Genomic DNA, 21228 nt, shown 5'->3' with positions numbered 1-21228 from the left:
ACGCGGCGGTGGAGGGGAGGGGATTTCTGAGTTAGGGTTTAGGGAGTGAGGGGGGCAGCCACGGCGCCTACATTTTATATGGAGCGGGGGGTGCAGAAGGGAGGGGAGGTGGGCTGGGCCAAATGCAGCGGGGAGCCGGGGAGGGGAGGTGGGCTGTGGTGCGCCAATAGGGAGGAGAGGAGGGCTGGCACCGAGCATACTATTGGAGAGCGGGCCGTGCCGTACCGACCCACATGCCTAGGATGCAGCCCAGGCACAGCCTGCTCCTCGGGTCATGTCATCCCGGGCCTTCTGGCCACCGAGCCAGACCGTGCCTGGGCCAGGCCTCGTGCTGGACTCACGGCCCGGACTGCAGGCCCATATATACCTCTAGAGTCTTGTCGTCTCTCTTCAGTTTCTCGCTCCCCACTTTCTCCATTTTTACCGCCCGGACTGCAGGCCCATATATATACCTCTAGAGTCTTGTCGTCTCTCTTCAGTTTCTCGCTCCCCACTTTCCCCATTTTTACCGCACATCTCTCTTTCTCTCTCCTCCCTCGGCGTCTCGCACACCCCAGCAGCTTCGTCTCCCCTCCCCTTCCCTCCCCTCCGTCCCTCCCCAACTATCGGAACCGGATAGATAGATCGGCCCTATCTTTGCCTCCCCCCGGACGACTCGGCGCAAGGCCGCAGCTTTTCTCCCGATCTTTCGCGCTTCCCCGTTTTGACGCTTGCTCCCCATGGGGATTCTGGAGATCTTCGGGGCGGTTCGCTGCTGAGATGGTTCGCCGCATCACGCGCTTCTGTGACTCTCAACAGGTAGGCTTCCCTAGACTTTCTTCTTTCTTACTCCGATCTGCTGCACGGAGCAGCTGGGGAGTACTATTCACTTGCCTTCTCTGGCCGGCTGAGAGCGTGAGCTTGGTGGTGGAGTCCCTGATCTAGCCGAAGATTGGATTTTTGTGGGGTTGATTTGAGGTGTTTTTTTGTTGCGCGATTTGGTGGTGTGGGCTTTCTTCCTTCCATTTTTGTAGCATCTGTCTTGTGTGCTGCTTCCGATTTTGTGGGATTTCTAGTCCATATCTCGCACTAGTGATGACTTGCTTGACTAGTTTCTTAACTGGTTTCCTATTCTGTTTCTCATCGTTGCTTCAGTTCTTCCGATCCGAGGAGCCCCGGTGATGAACAGCATGCCGATCTCTGCGTCTTCTGCGGCAGGCGTCGACGGCGGCGCGGTGGCGACCTGCACGCCCATGAAGAATGCGACGGCGGCGGCCGCTGTCGCAGAGATGGCGAGGCATCTCACCGTCGACACGGACGACGCCTTCGCGGGCCTGCTGGAGCTCGCCGCTGACGACGACGCGGAGGGGCTGTGCCGCGCGCTGGAGCGCGCGCCGCCTGCCGCCGCGGACGAGGCCGGCCTCTGGTACGGCCGCCGGAAGGTCCTGGAGCACCGCACCCCGCTGATGGTCGCCGCCACCTATGGGAGCCTTGCTGCGCTCCACCTGCTGGTGTCCCTCTCGTCCGTTGACGTCAACCGCCGCTCGGGCACGGACGGCACCACTGCCCTCCACTGTGCCGCCTCTGGTGGCTCACGGACGGCGGTCGAGGCCGTCAAGCTGCTGCTGGGAGCGGGGGCAGACGCTGACACCACGGATGACTCTGGGCGCCGCCCGGCTGATGTGATCTCTGTGCCACCGAAGATGTTTGATGCCAAGTTCGCCCTTCAAGATCTTCTTGGATTCCCCAAGTCTGAGCATGGCATGCTCCGGGTGGTGACAAGGTCCACCAACTCGATCTCATCGCCTGTTTCATCCCCAACTGCAGAGGATGCACGGTCGCCGTCTGCTTCTGTGATGATGATGACAAAGTTTGCTGACTTGCCTAGGGTTGCAACATCAGAGAAGAAGGAATATCCAGTGGACCCATCCCTTCCAGATATCAAGAACAGCATCTATGCTTCTGATGAGTTCCGCATGTACTCGTTCAAGATCCGCCCTTGCTCACGGGCATACTCGCATGACTGGACTGAGTGCCCCTTTGTCCACCCAGGAGAGAATGCTCGGCGCCGAGACCCCCGCAAGTACCACTACAGTTGTGTGCCATGCCCAGATTTCAGGAAGGGCGTGTGCCGGCGCGGAGACATGTGTGAGTATGCTCATGGAGTGTTTGAGTGCTGGCTCCATCCAGCACAGTACCGGACGCGCCTATGCAAGGATGGCACAAGCTGTAACCGCCGCGTCTGTTTCTTTGCCCACACAACTGATGAACTCCGCCCATTGTATGTCTCCACTGGATCAGCAGTGCCATCCCCAAGGGCTTCAGCAACAGCTGCTATGGAGATGGCTGCAGCAATGGGCTTAATGCCTGGTTCCCCATCATCGGTTTCAGCGGTAATGTCCCCATTTACCCCACCAATGTCGCCTTCGGGCAATGGGATGCCCCCTTCGTTGGGCTGGCAGCAGCCAAATGTTCCAACATTACACCTTCCAGGCAGCAGCCTTCAGTCAAGCAGGCTCCGAACATCACTTAGTGCAAGGGATATGCCTGCTCATGACTACTCCCTGATGCCGGATCTTGATTCCCAACTTATGAATGATCTATGCTATTCCCGTCTCAGTTCATCCACAGGGAACCACTCTGCTTGGACCAAGTCCCTGAATCCATCAAACCTGGATGATCTCTTCTCTGCTGAAATGGTATCATCCCCGAGGTATAGTAATGCTGATCAGGGTGCTATGTTTTCACCTTCTCACAAGGCTGCTATCCTGAATCAGTTCCAGCAGCAGCAGCAAGCACTGCTTTCTCCAATCAACACTGGAGTTTACTCTCCAAAGGCTGTGGACAACCAGCAGTTACCTTCACACTCATCTCTGCTGCAAGCATCACTTGGGATGTCCTCCCCTGGCCGGATGTCTCCACGATGTGTCGAATCAAGCTCCCCAATGAACTCCCACCTAGCTTGTGCTCTTGTCCAGCGTGAGAAACAACAGCAGACAATGAGAAGTCTCAGTTCTCGTGACCTTGGGCCTAGTGCAGCACGAGCTTCAGCTCTCGGCTCCCCTCTAAGCTCATCATGGTCTAAGTGGGGTTCTCCTTCAGGGGCACCAGATTGGGGCGTAAATGGTGAAGAATTGGGTAAGCTCCGCCGCTCATCGTCCTTTGAGCTGAGGTCTGGTGGTGATGACCCTGATCTCTCTTGGGTGCATACACTGGTTAAGGAATCTCCACCAGAGAAGCAAGTTACTACGGCCGAATCAATTAATTCCGTTGGACCCTCACCACTAATGCCTCCCGGCATGAACAACGGCGAAGGTTCTGGTCTGAACACCCAGCTGGATGCACATGACCAAGCCGCAGTTATAGGAGCATTGCTTGAACAGATGCAGCTTGATCAGCAGATTGGTAGTCTAGCAACATAGGCGCACAATGAGCCTGGAAGGTGTGAGGATACTATATTCTTATCTAATGAATTCCAAGTTCTTTTTCCCTGTCAATTGAGGTATTCAACAAAGATGGATAGCTGAAGGTGGTGATTCATAGATTGGTTTTCTTTAATTTTGGAGGTAAATCATATACATTATTGAGGTTCCAGTAGGTTAAAGAGTGAAGTTCCTTGGTTGGGTTGTTCCAAGGCCAACCCAGGTAGAATCGCACCCCGGCAGCATCAGTTCATCGATTGAAGTTCTCTATTTTGTTAATTAACCCTGTTAAGAAAAGAAGGCTTGTTCGCCGTGTCGGAATTCTTTCCTTTTCCCTAGTGGTGTTTATTTTGTTCATTATGATATCGATACTTGATGTACTGATGGTGTAAGTGGTTTCTTGGGATCCTATAGTAGTTCTGTCAAGTTGAAAGGTATTTTTTTTCACCCTTTATCATTTGTCGTGGATTATCTTGTGGCCTTGTTTTGGTTAGACCTTGAGGCCTGCATAATCCTCTTGGATGATATTTGCAATAATGTAATATTGTTTTTGAACTTACTGCTATTGTTTCGATCTCGCTGTTCATATTCATCTGGACTATATCCACCTGTATCTGGTGAAATTCTGAGGTGTTGCACAAATGGTTGGTGGAGTTTGGTGGATGCTGAGCTCAATGGGACGATCACTTTTTTCAGCTGTGCATGCGTTTGACTGGTAGATGGCTTGGTTAGTGGGCGTTGGGTGTGCTCAGTGTTCTTGCGTGTGTGTTTTATCTGGCGCATTTCGATTTGCCAAATGTGAGCGAGCGAGGTCGTGCGTGGAATATTAATCTGCTGCTGCTGCGAGATTGGAATCTTATCCTCGTCTATCCCCACTCAGATCGTGATTCGAATTCCTACCGGTGTTTCGTGGACACGTACCAGTGGCAGGATTATTGTGTTTTCTTAATGCATGTGTGCATAACAGAAAGTCAGGAACACATGGTTAATCTTCTAGAAAAGGCATGTGAGTTTTTTCCACGAATTCTTTTGTACTACTAGAACCAGAAGAGAATAACTTCCCAGTTTCAAGTCTGCCAGGGGCCACTAAAGAAGCACTTGACACAAAAACATGCTGATGACCCTTTTCCCTTTATTTATTTACAAAAACAACAATAACCTTTTCTTTCTTTCTTTTTTAATCCGGGAACCTACACTGAAGTCTGAAGTGCTTCTGCTTGAAAATTGCGGCAACAGCATCTTCAGTTTTGCATAGTTTTTACTGACAGACGTCTGCTGGTAGTTGCAGCAAGTACCCCCAAATTTTAGAGTAAAGAATAACAGCACCAAGGTTTGGTTTGATCCCGGAAGGTTCGGTGCTCCCAGCAACTAAACGACTGCGAAGCTGATAGGGCCCCCCGCCCGGAAAGCGCAGGGATTCAGGTACGTCGGCATTGCTTGCAATTGCAAGTTTCTCGGCCATGGTCCACTTTGGATCCCCATCCGGAGTAATGCAGCAGCAGCAGCAACCAGGAGTCCAGGACGACGCAAGGCCCATGCCTTGCCAACGTGCAGGAAGCATGGGTTGCTACCTGCATTTCCTTTTCTGGGACATGCCCTACAGTTAGTTGTTCGACGGGAAGCGTTACGGACGAAGCAGGAGATGATGAGATCTGCTGCCACTAGCGGTGGTGAATCCCAGCTGCCGGCACGACCCCTTCTACCAGACAGCCTGCCGTCTAAGAGCCTGATTGGTTAGAAGGGATTAAGACAGTGAGCCCATTTTAGTCCCTTCTACCAGACAGCCTGCCGTCTAAGAGCCTGATCTGGCTCAGCCTGGACGTTCAATGATTACAAAGCATGTCGATGTTTCGGATGTGCTACACTTGATGGCACAGAAAACAATCAGAAATATATGTGAAATATAAACCTGGTTTCTCCAAAAAAAAAAAGGAGAGACTACTGGAGGGCCAGTATGGGTTTGGTTGTAGTCCTTAGGGCACATCCAATGCAGAAATTATCATAGTTTTTATGGACATTAATTATACTGTCACCTAAGCGTTTTGTTGATATGACAAGGTAATTATCGAAGAGAGCAAAAATCATAGAAACCAGGTCTAAGTTAGAAACCAAGTCTACAGAGAACCAAGACATAAAGGGATGTGATTGATAGAGAATGGAGAGAGAATGTATGTGATTGAATAAAAATTGTTCTGTAGAAACTATCTATTTAGACCATGGTTATATGTAGTGTCTATACATGTAGTTTTTAGCATTGGGACTGCCCTTAGGGGTGACTATTTGGGACTACTTGCCCAACTTAACACCCCATGCCCCTCAATTATTGCCGGTCCCCACGCCTCCACATCGTCTTCCCGTCGTCGCTCCTCCATCTCCCTCGTGCTCCTTGTCGCCGCTCCACGCGCCCCTGCTCCTCCCGAACCTGCACCCGCACGCGCCCATCCGCGTGTACATCCACCCCTCCGGCGCGCTCCTCGCTGCCACGCATGGCACCGTCCCAGCCCACCGCGTGCGCACCGCCGCCAGGGCCCTCATCTCGATCCTCCAGCTAGAGGAGGTGCTGGTCCTGGATGCGGTCCGGAACGGGTCGTCTCGATGCTCCAACTGGTGGACGGGCTCGGCGCCGCTGTGCTCGCGGAGTGCGAGATACGGCGACCCTCCCTCCTTCGGCAACCCTCACCTCCTTCTCCGCGAGCTCCGACGACCCTCACCTCCTTCTACGGCGCACGCGAGATCCTCCGTGGGCGGGTGAGTGCGAGCTCTGCTACCACCGCCACACGCGAGATCCGCCGTGATCGGGCGTAGCCCCGTCCCCAACTCTGGCTGGCGCGGCGCGACGCGGCCCCCGTCCCCGTCTCCGGCGGGCGCGGCCCCGTACCTAGCTCGAGCGCGAGCGGCGTGGCCCCTCATCGCCGGCGAGACAGAGCTCGGGCGGGAGCGGTGCGGCGTGCCCCTTTCCTCGGCGCGGCTAGGCAAGAGAAGCAGGGGTATTTTGGTCTTTATTCATCTATCTTAACGGTCTTTAGGCTCTTTTAGTCCAAAAACCAAACAAGGTAAGAGACTACATGAAAGGGACCGTGACGCCTAAAAGGGAGGGTGAATTAGGCAACTTAAAAATCCTAACTCTAAACTATGGCCTCTTTTTCTATCCTTAGCAAAACCTATGCAAAGAGATAAAATATCTAAATGTGCAACTACGGTTTTGCTAGTGTGTTGCTATCTCTACCGCAAAAAGAAGTTGTGAAAACAATGTAAATGCGAAAGCTAAAGAATAAGGTAGAGATATGCAAACTACCATCGACGACTCCGGTATTTTTACCGAGGTATCGAGAAGCGCACAAGCATCCCTCTAGTCCTCGTTGGAGCCCCTCGCAAGGAATCCCTCGCAAGGGCTAAGCTCCTGGTCGGGCAACTCCGTGGATAGCCCCAGGCCTTTCTCCACACGCAGTGGGTCTCCGGTGTGTCTTTCGGCAAGCCTCTCTCGGACCGCTCCCCGTCGTCTTCACTATCAAGCTTCCGGTTGAACCGCCACGGGCCTTATTCCCTTCGGTACACGGTGTCGGCCACACCACAAACGCGGTTGGTGTAATCTTGTAAGACTACAAGCCCCTCCGATGTACAATAATGGCGCGCGCAAGCACCGAGTGGTAAGAGGTATGCAAACCTCACTAAACACTAGGCCTAAACCTAGAGTAAGCGCATAAGCAGTGGTCTAATCAATCTAAGCACTTCGCAAAAGCACCTACGCTAATCACCTAATGAATCACTAAGCACTATACAGGTGGAGATCACTAAAATGGTGTATCAACACCCTTGGTATGTTTCCTCAGCTCCACTCAACTCAAATGGCCGGTTGGGGGGTCTATTTATAAGCCCCACTGAGAAAGTAGCTGTTGGGGACGAAACCCACCTTTCTGCTACTGACCGGACGCTGCTGTCGTCCTGACCGGACGCGTCCGGTCCTCCTGACTGTTGGAGCGCGCGCGTTGATCGGACTCTGGGCCGAGTCCGATCACCGTCGATCGGACGCGTTCGGTCGCGCTGTCGCCGCTCTGGAACTTCTCTTGACTCGATCGGACGTTGCAGTTCCTGTGTCCGGTCAGTACTGAATGTGTTGCCGAGAGGATGAACAGTACCATCATCGCGTCCGGTCACTTTTAGTCCTCAGCGTCTGGTCGCTGCTGCTGACGCCTGCTGTTGCCGAGCATCTTGATCGGACGCGTCCGGTCGCTATAAGGGCCGCGTCCGGTCACCTCTGCCGAGTTTGTTTCTTCGCGATTTTACGTCCGGCTTGGTTCCCATCTTCGTGCTTGGACTTTGCTTGATATCTCGGGTTTTATCTTGTTCTTCTAGAGTCTTGTTTAAGGTATTGATAGTGGGATCATCGTGTCGCCTTCGTCCAAGTCACGTCTTGCACCCTATTGAACTACAAAACAATTATTTGCAAATTCATTAGTTCAATTTAGTTATGTTGGTCATCAAACACCAAAATCCAAAGTAAATACGCTTATGGTCCATTTTTCTTACACTACAGTTTAATTCTTGTTTTAGTCTCTGATCTATGGACTAGAGAATCAAATGGCGCCTAATGACCGCTAGGAATGCCCAGACGAGGCCACCCGCAATCATCAAGGACCACATCTGCTGAGCACATGCTCGCACCTTCCCTCCATACCAGTACCAATTGGTTCATCAGAAATGGGAAGCCAACTAAGGCTCTGGTTAGTTGGGTGAAATTTGAGAATTTGACTACTGTAGCATTTTTATTTTTATTTGGCAATTAGTATTCAATCATGAACTAATTAGCCTCAAAACGTTCATCTCGCGATTTCCAACCAAACTGTGCAATTAATTTTTTTTCGTCTACATTTAATGCTCCATGCACGTATCGCAAGATTCAATGTGATGGCTACTGTAGCACTTTTTGAGAAAACTTTTTGAAACTAAACCAGGCCTAAAGCCATTGACTGCAAATCGATGGGACTCCTTGTGGTAACTTTGCTCATCCAACATCCAGGTTTTCTCCTATCAAAAAAAAAAACCAGGTTTTCTGGCTAATTATTACTTAGCGGCAAACGGCACTGCAAGGCAGCTACAGTGCTGCCAATCAAAGATCTTAAAGACAGTTTATAGGAGTACAGTGCCTGCATTCGTTCATAAAAGTGCTCATGCTAAGCTAATAATGATGGTAAGCTTTAGTACGTCTTTTTAGAAGTTCCAAACAAAGACAGTCATCCAAACAAGTAAAAATGGAATGCACTCTCCAAAGAGCGCAGATGTTTCCACTTTCCACCAGTAGCATACCATGCAAAAAAATGGGAGCACATAATAACGCAACAGCTTGTTATCCAGATAAACAGCCTACACCACCCGCCGACAGACCTACTAATTACTATTACTATCCTGAAAAACAGACTAGGACACCCGCAGGCATGCTTTCTCCCACGCAATGCATACAAAAATAACCATCAGAACAAGAACAGCTCAAACTCCGGAGAGTTGTCTATTGGCAGCAACACAAGTCAATGAATTAAGGGTCATCGTATGGATGGATGTATCTCCATGCGGAGTGGTGACTAGTACAACTGGACTCCATTCAACGACAAACGAATAAATCAATAACTTAGTCCTATTAGCACCAAAAGGCAATTTCAAAGAAACCAAAAGAAAGATGGACAAAACTAGGACACCAACACTCCAACTAATCTCTGTTCAATGATTAAGTATGGTACAAAACAGGTGTCAGTCAAAAGTTACCAAAAATCTATTGTGACATCAGAACATTTATAGTCCGTAATCATTTGGATGCCCATATACAAAAATGCCACAACTTGTCTGCGCACATTGGGGGCATTAGCTTACTAGTGGCGGACTGAATAGCATCAGTGTTCAACAGAGATAGAAATCATTCCCACTTTTCTGGTTTCTGGACTTTGACATAAGGCAAGAATCCAAGAAGGTGTGTTATCCGCGGCTCCCACCCACGTTGCTGAGCTCGACAAAACATTAGGAATGTGTTTGCATAGTATGAGTTGAGGCCCATAAGCACATGCCACCATGCGTGCCCCTGCGGGTTGACGTACCAATGCGAAAGCTTCTTACAGAAGATGCGATCAACTAGCCAGCAGAGAGTCCCAAGGGTTAATGTAAGAACCCACAGCTTTGCAAGCCGCTTCGCAGCCACGTCTTTCGTCTGCATGTAGTACTTGTACATCCGGGGGATGCAGAGGAAGCAGAGGCCAATGTAATGCAGCTTGAATACAACTTGGAACCGGGCAAAGAAATGAACTACAGCAAAGGCAGCACCATATAGGAAAAGGAAAGTTGGCATCGTGCTCCTGTAATGCCAGTCCGGTGAATAAAGGACATACATATAAAGAAGGATCTCCCAAACCATCGGAGTCTCATCACTCTGTTGTAGACTGGAAAACAGAACGTCGACAAAGCAGCATGTTACCAAAAAAGGATATGTTGCACAAAATAGAGTAAACGTTATGGAAATTAACTACAAGATGACTAAACAGGTCACAGAGGTAGGAAGTTTATGAAAACATCCAACAGTGACCAGTATGCTAAAAGTACCCCCCCAACACACACGCACACACAAAAGGTGATGATCCAGCAAATTACAACCCCTCACACTCCTAAAAGGCAGAGAAACCCTTGAGCTTTGAGTATGGATTCTAGTCCTCGTTTCAGGCAGGCAATATAAAGTTAAACAGATGCGCCCCAATTTCAAATGAGTTCTCTATGCTGAGTTTAGTATATGGCAAAGGTCAAAATTAACCATTGTTACATGTTACTGGTTTTTTGTCATTCGATACACTCAATGATTGGTCAGGCTGAAGCTGCCAGTTCATCCATCATAAGAGATGACTAGATTACCTTGGTTTTTTCCATGAAACTGTTGATGAAGATTTATTAGAAGCAGATACAACAAAATGGAACAAAAGCAGATCTTTCAACAAATGCGGTAGACAAATGCAGAGATTTATCAATGGACATCAGAACAGAGATAATTTTGGGCATCACAATCACAACATATGCCAATCGGTGTGTTGGTCAGCAAGTGCATCAATATATTGCCAAAAATGGAACCATATGTGCCAAAATGGAACACAAAATTTATGCATTTGAGGTAGTTTCTGCAGGCATGTGCATGCAAAGTGTATTTGGTGCGTCCAGGGAGCCGTTAACTTAAGAGGTAGATCAGGAACCATTTTTTGCACAAAATGAACCCAAGAATCCGAAACGGAACACAAGAAAGAATACCGAACATCTAAGCAATATACCAATGTTTTACAGACAATTTCAACCATCTTTGTTTGCCAGCTAGAATTTTTGTGCAGGAGAGCTATGCTTTCAGGGTTTAGAGTGGAAATAAATTCTTGTGCATGCTACTATTGAAAGACCTGTGCCAGAAGTTGACACACTACTCTAGCACATGGACTCATGTCAATCAAGACATTATGTAGAAGAACACTCCTGAGAAAGCTTGTGCAGTAACAGAATTGTTGTAAGCTGTGACTTTTTTTGCACAAAAATAGAAGGCCAGTGCAAACGCTACATCCTGAGCCCACTGTGCAGCGCCAAATGCACGTGACCAAAAGGGAAAGATTGCACAAAAAGAGCCCAACAATGCTATGTTCCATGTCACCCAATGGCCTTCAGCTCAACACAACAAATTGCGCTAAAATATGTAGCCTTGTAGCAACAAATCTTAAATCAACAGTTCCTTGGTGGTTTTGACAGAATGCACGCAAAATTCACCCAAGTAACCCCCCCCCCCCCCCCCCCACACACACACACCCCAAAAAAAAATGCCCGGTGCGCCCACCATATGCACATGTATTCACCATATAAGTCACTCAAAAATTCAAGTTTAGCACCCTAGTTACTTAATATTGCTATGCCCCCACCCTCAAAAGTTTTTTCCTGGCTTCGCCGCTTAATGGGTATCTCAATATTCTGAAAGTTCATCTACTGAATCTGCACATAATCCAAGAGATAGATATCTTCTGGTTTTGAGTCAAAATATATAACACTAGAAAAGATTAAAAGGGCGTACCCAGTGCAGAGAGCTCCCGCTCTGTGCGGGGTCTGGGGAAGGGTGTCAGTGGCAAGCCTTACCCTCGCCTGTGCAATGCGAGGAGACCGCGACTCGAACCTGGGACCTTCCGGTCACAGGCGGTAAGACTCTACCGCTTGCACCAGGCCCGCCCTTCAATACTAGAAAAGATTGCACAAAATAAAAGGAGCAAGCCAACTGTAATGAAATTTTTTTATATATAATAAACTATGAAACATTGGATCAGTTCCATATCAATAATTCTACAGAGAAAAGCAAAAAGATGAATACTCAAGAAAGATAAATAATGCAGATGTTCTTGAATGAAGCATCAAATCTAGAAGCAATACATTAGAAATCTCCTTACAGTTAATGGCTAACACACTTTTATTTTATAACAGATGAACAGCTCATCTTCTGTGCAGTTTTACACGCAAAACGGCTAGATGGAGAAATAATTTCCAGTCGTATGCCAATGGCCCTTTCACAAAAATGGTATCGACAGTTCTAACTTTAATACATACATACCCCCTCCAGTCAAAAAATACCTGTCACAATTGACTAATGGTCTTTGATCCATATCTTTGACTTCTAGAGTATATTCGTAAAATCCTTCAAAATTATGAGAATTTGCAAGTATTTTTTTAATATGAATTACATGTTTCCAAACTCAATAATTCAAAAATTATTCATGTTTGTAATTTTTACTAAGGTTTGGCCAAATCTTGTCTTAACTGACATGTTTTTGTGACCGGAGGGAGTAGAGAAAAACATATAGGTAATTAATTAATAACTTATAACACCAAGAGAAGGTATACCATGGCAAACAAACAACACAAGAATACAATGCACAAGGCCATTCCATAATGACCTGAACTCGATCAAGTGCATTGGGAAAAGAATAAGCTCTAGTTATAACAGTTTCTCAAGTAGGTACCAGTAATCACAAAGTTAAAAGTGACATTTCATATAAACATAAAGAAGTTTCAATTTAAGAGAAAACTTACAGAAGTTGCAAGGTGGCATGGAAAATCATACTCCCAATAGCAAGTATCATATTGGATATGTGAAGGACACTGAACCGTTTCTCAAAACCTTGGCGGAAAGCGTTCACTAATCCAATAAGCGCCAAAAGAACGCATGGGACATTAGAGATGGTATTGTAGAATTCTGCGATATATGATGAGTGTGCATAATTCTCCTCGCACAACTCAGCCGTTGATGTAACAGGGCCCCAGAAGCTCGCTACCATTGAATCCGCCATTTTTAGCTCTTGATTTGCTACCCTAGCAACAGCCTATGTCACCAGAGTTGAGGTCAATGTGGCTGGTGCTAAATCATGAGTGCACCAAAGAAATAATCTGCAAGGATGATATACAAATCAGGGTTCCAAAAAAGCAGCACTAAGCGACGGGTAGCGCTTCGCTATGGGGTATAAGCGCTCCCAAAGCGGCGCGACCGCCTTGGTGGAGCAGCGGCTGCTGGCTCCCGCTGCCCGCCGTCCGCGCGCAACGCAGTAGCAGGGGCCGGGCGCCGTCGACGGTCCAGCGGAGGCGGTAGGGGAGAGGGAGGTGCGTACGCTGGGTCGCCGGCCGGTGTGCGGAGGACGGAGGCGAGGACGAGAGGCGGGAGGGGGAGCCGCTGACGCCACCGCCGAGCCTGGGACTGCCCCGCCGTCGCTGAGAGCCCGAGCCTGAGCGCCGCCTCCGTCGCCGGCGCTGCGAGAAGATGAAGAAACGGCGGCGGATGTCCTTCGCTGGAGCAGTGTTAGGGTAAAGAAACGTATAGGTGTGGCGATATGTGGGTTTGGGCTGAATTAATGGGCTTTTGGATGGGCCACTAAATAAAAGCCCAAACCATCATTTTCCCTTTTTTTTCCTTTTTTTTTTCTTTTAACATCTTTTGACAAATCAGCACATAATCTTTTTTTTAAAGGAATATATTAATATCTCAGCTTCTGCATCGATCAATGCATATAGCTGTTTCTTATTATAGACAAGAATAAAACGGTCTAGGGAATCTCAAAAACAAAGTTTTGAGCCATAGCGAAAACACAAGCTTTTTCAAAAAAACACAACTAAAAAGCAAGTTTGTTGCTGAATCGCCAACCGTATTTAGCAAACACCTCTATTGCAATTGTCTCAATAGATCTACAACCCATCTTCATCGAATGGCGATCCTCCTCCTTCTGTAGTAGGGACTAGGACCTAGCCCAGTAAGTCCCCCTGAAGATAACCTGCAAATAAGGTGGTGCTAGGATCTTGTCAAACACAATGTCATTCCGAGTTAACTAAATCGCCCAACATATAGCACTTCACCCACAAGAATTTGGGATTTTAGTTTTCTATTTACCCCATCCAACCAACATGTATGTATCCATATTTATAATTTTGTGAAGCCACATCAACCTTCATTACCTTCTATTGATCCCCATGTATCTGTAACTGAATTTAAACCTGAACTGATGTCCATTGGGTTTCCTAGCCTCCTGTCACACTTCCGCTAGGAATCGGACAAATAGCTTTAGAATTAGAGATTTAGGGAGAGAAGCAGGACCGAGGACGAAGAACAAAGACAGACTTAATTGAGGACTCAGAGTTTCAGTTCTTCGCTACAAGACACAACAACCTCAGGCGTTATATGCCAACATGATTCCTACCATAACGATAGTTAACTCATCGCCAACTCACACCACTACGGCTTAGCTGTCACTGTTACCCCACATTGACCGAGATCCTCCTCCTTCTGTAGTAGGGACCAGGACCTAGCCCAGTAAGTCCCCCTAAAGATAACCTGCAAATAAGGTGGTGCTAGGATCTTATCAAACATAATGTCATTCCGAGTTAACTAAATCGCCCAACATATAACACTTCACCCACAAGAATTTGGGATTTTAGTTTTCTATTTACCCCATCCAACCAACATGTATGTATCCATATTTATAATTTTGTGAAGCCACATCAACCTTCATTACCTTCTATTGATCCCCATGTATCTGTAACTGATTTTAAACCTGGACTGATGTCCATTGGGTTTCCTAGCCTCCTGTCACACTTCCGCTAGGAATCAGACAAATAGCTTTAGAATTAGAGATTTAGGGAGAGAAGCAGGACCGGGAATGAAGAACAAAGACAGACTTAATTGAGGACTCTGAGTTTTAGTTCTTTGCTACAAGACACAACAACCTCAGGTGTTATATGCCAACATGATTCCTACCATAATGACAGTTAACTCATCGCCAACTCACACCACTATGGCTTAGCTGTCACTATTACCCCACATTGACCGACGCTGTTTGCACTGTTGCTAAATGCGCAATAGCACTCTCGATCCTTCTTGCCTTCTCCTTGGTGGCCTTGACATTGCCCCTCCCTCAAAAAGCTACTTGTCCCCAAGCAGCACTAGATGGAAGTTGTCGCCAAAGATCATGAACTTCCTCCCATGTCATCAGGGTTGGTGAGTTATCATAGCACTACACCTGAAGCCAGAAAATGGATGGACTAGACAACTATGGAAGGATCATCTGGAACCAAAGTGATATCGTCTTCCACCTACACTAAAGGAGGGATATGCTCTGGGACGCATGGACTATAGGATGAATGTGACTTACATCAGGTAACTGTAGATGGTATGCCACAGCGTCACCTTGGACTAGGAGATTGTTTTGGGGACTCTTGAAGATGCTCTAAGGTGATTCTACTATGCAGCTAATGCTTACCTTGTAATGTCTTCCTTTCTTATCCTAAGAAGGGTTTCATATAAGGCTCAATTATGGGGTCATAACCTTGATACCTAAGATCAAATAGGCCAACACTATTAAATAATATAGACCAATCTGCTTGCTAGATGTGGATTACAAATGTTTCATCAAGGTCTTGACTAGTATGTTAATCCCTATTGCTAAGAAAATCATTGGAAAGATCCAAACTAGGTTTATTAAAGGCAGAAACATTCTTGAAGGTGTTGTGGTCTTGCATGATGTCCTACATGAATTGCATAGATTAAAGGAAAGGGGCTTGATCCTAAAAATTGATTTTGAAAAGGCCTATAACAGAGTGAGATGGGATTTTTTGAAACAAGTGATGGTGGGCAAAGGGTTCCCCAGACTTGGATTTCATGGGTCATGAAAACTGTTAGGGAAGGAAGGGTGTCTATTAATGTGAATGGAGAAAGAAGCTCATGTTTAAGGACATATAGGGGTTTGAGGCAAGGGGATCCTCTCCCCTTCTTCTCTTTAACCTTGTTGTTGATGCATTAGGGGTTATGCTACAAACAACAATCAATAAAAGGGCATATCAAGGGCATTTTGACCGAGCTGATTTCTAGGGGTATTTCACATATCCAATATGCTAATGATACAATGATCATGACAGAAGCCTCAAACCTTTCCATTAGAAACCTCAAACTTATCTTGTATTGTTTTGAGTTGCTCACTAGACTCAAGATTAATTTCCATAAGAGTGAGGTGTATGTGTTTGGAGTGTCTCAAGAAGAAAAGGAGAGATTGGCAAACATGCTTAACTGTGTTTTGGGAAGCTTTCCAATGAAATATCTAGGGATCCCTATTAGCTATAAGCATTTAAGCATGGGTGCTTTCCTTCTTGTGACTCAGAAGATGAAGAAGAGACTGGATCCCTCGAGAGGAAATTTTTTACTTCTAGGGCTAGACAGATCATGACTAATTCCTGTCTCACTAGCATAACCCTATACTACATGGGCTTTTACCTGCACAAAGATAGGGTCCACAAGACAATGGATAACATTAGGGCCAAATTTCTTTGGCAAGGGGCTGAAGAAAAGTTCAGATACCATATGGCCAAGTGGGAGATGGTTAGTAGACCCAAAGACTAAGGAGGTTTTGGGATTATCAACAGCAACATTATGAATGAAAGTTTGATAGTCAAATGGATTTTGAAAATTTCTAAGAGCCTAATGAGCTTTGGTTCCAAGTTCTTAAGGCTAAATATATGGGGGATAATGTCTTATTTAATTCAAGAGTGACAGGGGGTCACAATTCTAGAAAGGCCTTCATAAGGTGAAGCACTTGTTCAAATAGGAGGCTGAATCTCGAGCTTTGACACCTTAACCGCAATGGCATCCTCTAACTTGTGATGTTTATTACGCTATGTGATGTGTATTTGGGATTGAGCCCCATTTGGAAGCATTTCTTCGACGTCAATCTTATGGTGAATCAATACATGATTGTCTCCCTTATCTTTGAGGTCATTATTCAACTGTGCATGGGAAGGGGGGGCTACATCAAGATGCCTGTGGGCACCTCGAACAATAGATGGCCTAAGAGGTGGTTCTACCTTAAAGAACAAGGAGCTCCTACCTATCTTCTTTGGCCACATCCCTGAGAGGATTATTGGGAGTGGGGGCCACATAAGGAGGATATAATAAGGTAGGCCTTGTCCTTGAGAAGGTCCGTAAGCTACAGGCCAAGAGCGTCACAGGGGTTAGCCTCGTCATGACGACATTCTACTCCCTTCGGATCCCGCCACTTAAAGATGGCCAAAACTAGGACACCAACACTCCAACTAATCTTTGTTCGATGATTAAGTATGGTACAAAACAGGTGTCAGTAAAAAGTTACAAAATCTGCTGTGGCATCATAACATTTATAGTCCGTAATCATTTGGATGCCCATATACAAAAATGCCACAACTTGTCTGCGCACATTGGGAGCATTAGCTTACTAGTGGCAGACTGAATAGCATATGTGTTCAACGGAGACAAATCATTCCCTCTTTTCTGGTTTCTGTACCTTGACATAAGGCAAAAATCCAAGAAGGCGTGTGATCCGCGGCTCCCACCCACGTTACTGAGCCCGATAGAACATTATGAATGTGTTTGCATAGTATGAGTTGAGGCCCATAAACACATGCCACCATGCGTGCCCCTACGGGTTGACACACCAATGTGAAAGCTTCTTACAGAAGATGCGAGCAACTAGCCAGCAGAGAGCCCTAAGGGTTAATGTAAGAACCCACAGCTTTGCAAGCCTCTTTATAGCCAGAGCTTTTGTCTATATATGTCAGATCTATACCTATACCTATAATATATAATAATAACTAGCAAATGTGCTTGTGCGTTGCAATGAAAATCAGTATCTCTAAAGCTAAAAAACTTGGGACGACTTTCGTGCATGCAGCTTTCACCGTGCGCTCCTGCAATTCTTACCGGCGCCGATAGGTGGGCCACGCTCGGTCGAACCGCCTAGGCAGACTCCACCGCTACCTCTCTGATACCTACCGCACCTTGCACAGTCGCACCCAATCAGCTATGAGCTCGCCACCCACCTCCCCTAGTCCCGATGCCCCTCCTCTCCACCATCTCCGTCGCCTTCCTCTCAACCCAGTGCGCGCCCCACTATTCAAAATTATTAGGACACTGCCTAGTGCCCTCTCCACAGTCTACCGAGTCTGCCTCGCCCTTGTATCAGCTGCCTCATCCTGCCCTCGCCTACTCAGTCGGTCTTCACCGCCACCACCGAGTCCACCTGGCCACAGAAACTTGGCATGAAACGACCGCTGCTCCGACCCATCCTCGCCTCCTTGGGCCCTCGCCGCCGCCGCCGAATCAGCCCCCGTCTCCATCCCACCGGTAGGATGGACCCGGCATAGCTCCCGCCAGCCGGCCAACAAGAGGAACCGTGGCCCCGCTTCGCTTAACTGTATAACTCCTATGAGGAACAAACTCCATGAAGTCGTTGTTTCCATCTCTCACGGATCTGTCGCAGCGCATGTGTGACTTCGAGTGGCGCGTGGCTTCCTATAGATCGCTCAACGCGTCTCCAAGCGCTATGGCTCCATCCCCGAGCTTGAGGCCGAGAGCGCCATTGCAGCCAGCGGGCCGAGGGCTTCGGAGATCTCGAGATCACGCATCGCCTCCAGGCACTGCTCCTCTGGCCGCATCGCATCCACCCGCTCGTACATCCCGGCCGCTGGAGCTCCTCCCGACGCCTCCAAGGTGCTCCCCATCACCAACGAGGACTCGGTGAGTCTTGGTGGCTTCCTCCCTAGGAAGGAGCAGCTTGTTGCCATATTCTCATATCTTTTTGGAATTTGTAGAACCCGATCTATGTTAAAAAAATCACCCATTAGCTACTCAACCATATTACTATGCGTCATCAAGTGAATGATTTTTTGGAATCTATAGAACGATACTAATGAGCATATATCCTGACAATTTTGTGTACGGAAACAGGCAAAGTATGTTGGTCAGTACAAAGTTATTGATTATGATTCGTTAGCGGCTTATTATCTCTGTTCACTTCCTTGCTCTGCTTTGCTATTTGTTAGTTCTACTGAACTTTGCTCGACTGGGGTTCCTGCAACAGCAATACTGAATTTATCTATTTCTTTGGCATAGCAGAGTAAGGGTAGAAACTGAATATTTGTCTTACTATTAAGCTTAAGATTTGGATAGCAATTGTTGTAGATGCATATATGAACTTCTGAATACTAGAATCCCCTAGCTTGTGTTTCATGTTCTGATGGAGCAAAGAGTCATTTAAAAAAAAGTAGTGGTAGCAAGTCAGTGCCGAACTGCATTTCAAGCTTTCCATTTTTTAGTAATTGTGATTTCCTTTGATTATTGTGAAGTTAGCCAAACCAGTAAGCTAGTTCATTATCTTCATCTTCATCATAAGGCAGCCAAGTCAAGATGTTTGCATTAAATCCTCTGTAGAATTTCTTGAAGAGATAGCCTACGTCAACAGCGATTGTTATGGCTGATGTAGCTTCACCATAGTTCATGCACTGTTGAACTCTTTCTTCCTTCCCTTTGTAATCTTCAGCAGAGTTAGAAGAAGGAAAGCTTAGATTTCTAAGATCGGGTCTTACAATCCTGTGCATATATAAGTTCAACCATAATTGTATCAACCACTAAGGGCCATTAATAGTATGCACTGGTTTATTCTTCAGCAACTAGACAGCTATCTGGTGCATAAGATGATAAGCAGATCCTAGCAGGTATTTTCCAAGGGGGATTTTATTGCCAGTTTCTAGACGCTCTGCCAATTATTTATGATTAAAAGTCGGACCACAAGATGACCCGTAGAAGATGCATCTTTCTAACCACATGTTCAGAAAAGCCACATGTTCTCTTTCGCTAACAGTCGATTCATTCCCAATGTGGTTCTGGATATAACTTGCCCATCCTATGCAGTTCAATATTTTGGCCAGTTTCTTTGACCCAGCACCTAAGAATTCGTATGGCTACATTGGTCCTGTTATTCTAAGGCCAGTCAACATATAAACATCGGCCAAAGTAATAGTCATCGGGCAGTGACCAAAGACGAAGGCATTCAAGGTGTTGGACCAAAAGTAAGAAGCGACAATTAGGAGAGAATCATTGTAACATCTCGGCCCAGGGCTTAACAGGATTAATAGGATACTCATACCAATAAGTTGCAACTTCTTTTCCGGAAGCTCATCTGCAAATAACTCTGAGGTTAAGCGTGCTTGGCCTGGAGCGATGGGTGACCGATCAGGAAGTTCTTCCCGGGTGCGTACAAGTGAGGATAAAGTGCGCAGAAAAGACCTGTGTTGGTCTGTGAGGGCAGTCTATATCCTAGAGAAGCTGCCAGATGTAAGCGGGCCCGGCCTCGGAGAGGCGGGACGTTACAGAATGGTATCAGAGCCGACTCTCGCGGTTTCACGGGCACGTGTGTCGTAGTTGCGCAGGCATGGTGCGCATGGCTGGTGTGGATCCGGCGTGGTCACACAGCATGGCACATGCGCTAGCTCTGGACACACGGACGTGGCCAAGAGAGGACGCTCCTGGCTTGGGATTGATCGACGAGGACATCGATCTCTTAAGGGGGTGAGGATGTAACATCTCGGCCCAGGGCTTAACAGGATTAATAGGATACTCATACCAATAAGTTGCAACTTCTTTTCCGGAAGCTCATCTGCAAATAACTCCGAGGTTAAGCGTGCTTGGCCTGGAGCGATGGGTGACCGACCCAGAAGTTCTTCCCGGGTGCGTACAAGTGAGGACAAAGTGCGCAGAAAAGACTTGTGTTGGTCTGTGAGGGTAGTCTATATCCTAGAGAAGCTGCCAGATGTAAGCGGGCCCGGCCTCGGAGAGACGGGACGTTACAATCATTTCTCTCCATTCTGGATAGTGAAAGTGTCAGGCATTGGCTTAAATCGTAAACTTACCAGTCTCCGCCCTTTTTGTCTAACACTCTGTGAAACCAATCTCTCCATCCCTTAGGCATTTTGGGCTAGTTTCTAAATGGGTTTTTGGTGTTCTAAGAGGACAAATCTACTACAGATTGTTTGAAGGGGATTTGATTGGTTTCTTGACTAATAAAATCAGATGGATCAGGGTCACCTATAGGCCCAAGATAATAGACATTAGGAGCAACAGCCGATGGAATCAAAATCTCGTTCCTCATCTCCTAGAAACCAAATAAAATAGATTTGAGAAGAAAGGAAACGCAGGGTAACAACTGATACATGGAAAACAGGAAACTTGAAAGCATACCTCAGGAACATGGTCGCTGGTCGCCATTGCAGCTAGGATGGATTTGAATCTGAGGAAGGTTACTTGAATAACAACTTGACAGAGTAGAGGATTTGCTAGGGTTAAGGCCTTGGCAATGGCGGCTTTAGTTGTTGAGGCTTGCTCGAGAAAGAAGAGGAAAACAAATGGGCTGAGTAAGTTGGAAATAATACTGTTGAGGTATTATACAAAATTCGGACCAAGAAATCAGGACTCACGCGTATATTTAGGAATGAACGGTTG

General features: G+C 47.0%; 2 protein-coding genes across 3 annotated transcripts; one reads left to right on the top strand and one right to left on the bottom strand.

The window, feature by feature from the left end:
- The first annotated feature begins 489 nt into the window (after positions 1–489).
- Positions 490–3991, top strand: LOC136539588 (zinc finger CCCH domain-containing protein 24-like). Its single transcript, XM_066531579.1, has 2 exons — positions 490–798; positions 1135–3991. Exon 2 carries the CDS (start codon positions 1161–1163, stop codon positions 3399–3401), a length of 2241 nt encoding a protein of 746 aa, XP_066387676.1. The 5' UTR covers positions 490–798; positions 1135–1160; the 3' UTR covers positions 3402–3991.
- Positions 3992–9083: 5092 nt separating this feature from the next.
- On the bottom strand, positions 9084–13255 carry LOC136472341 (alkaline ceramidase-like). Of its 2 annotated transcripts, none has more exons than XM_066470064.1 (3): positions 13049–13255; positions 12477–12766; positions 9084–9823 (listed from the first exon to the last, which is right to left on the bottom strand). In XM_066470064.1, exons 2-3 carry the CDS (start codon positions 12731–12733, stop codon positions 9307–9309), a joined length of 774 nt encoding a protein of 257 aa, XP_066326161.1. In that variant the 5' UTR covers positions 12734–12766; positions 13049–13255; the 3' UTR covers positions 9084–9306. The 2 variants fall into 2 exon arrangements, with proteins under 2 accessions (XP_066326161.1, XP_066326155.1); XM_066470058.1 differs by having other exon boundaries at positions 12477–12830; positions 13049–13254.
- Positions 13256–21228: the final 7973 nt, after the last annotated feature.

Source organism: Miscanthus floridulus, chromosome 1 (assembly GCF_019320115.1).
Source record: "Miscanthus floridulus cultivar M001 chromosome 1, ASM1932011v1, whole genome shotgun sequence".
NCBI lineage: Eukaryota > Viridiplantae > Streptophyta > Magnoliopsida > Poales > Poaceae > Miscanthus > Miscanthus floridulus.
This window is presented reverse-complemented; position numbering and strand designations above follow the sequence as displayed.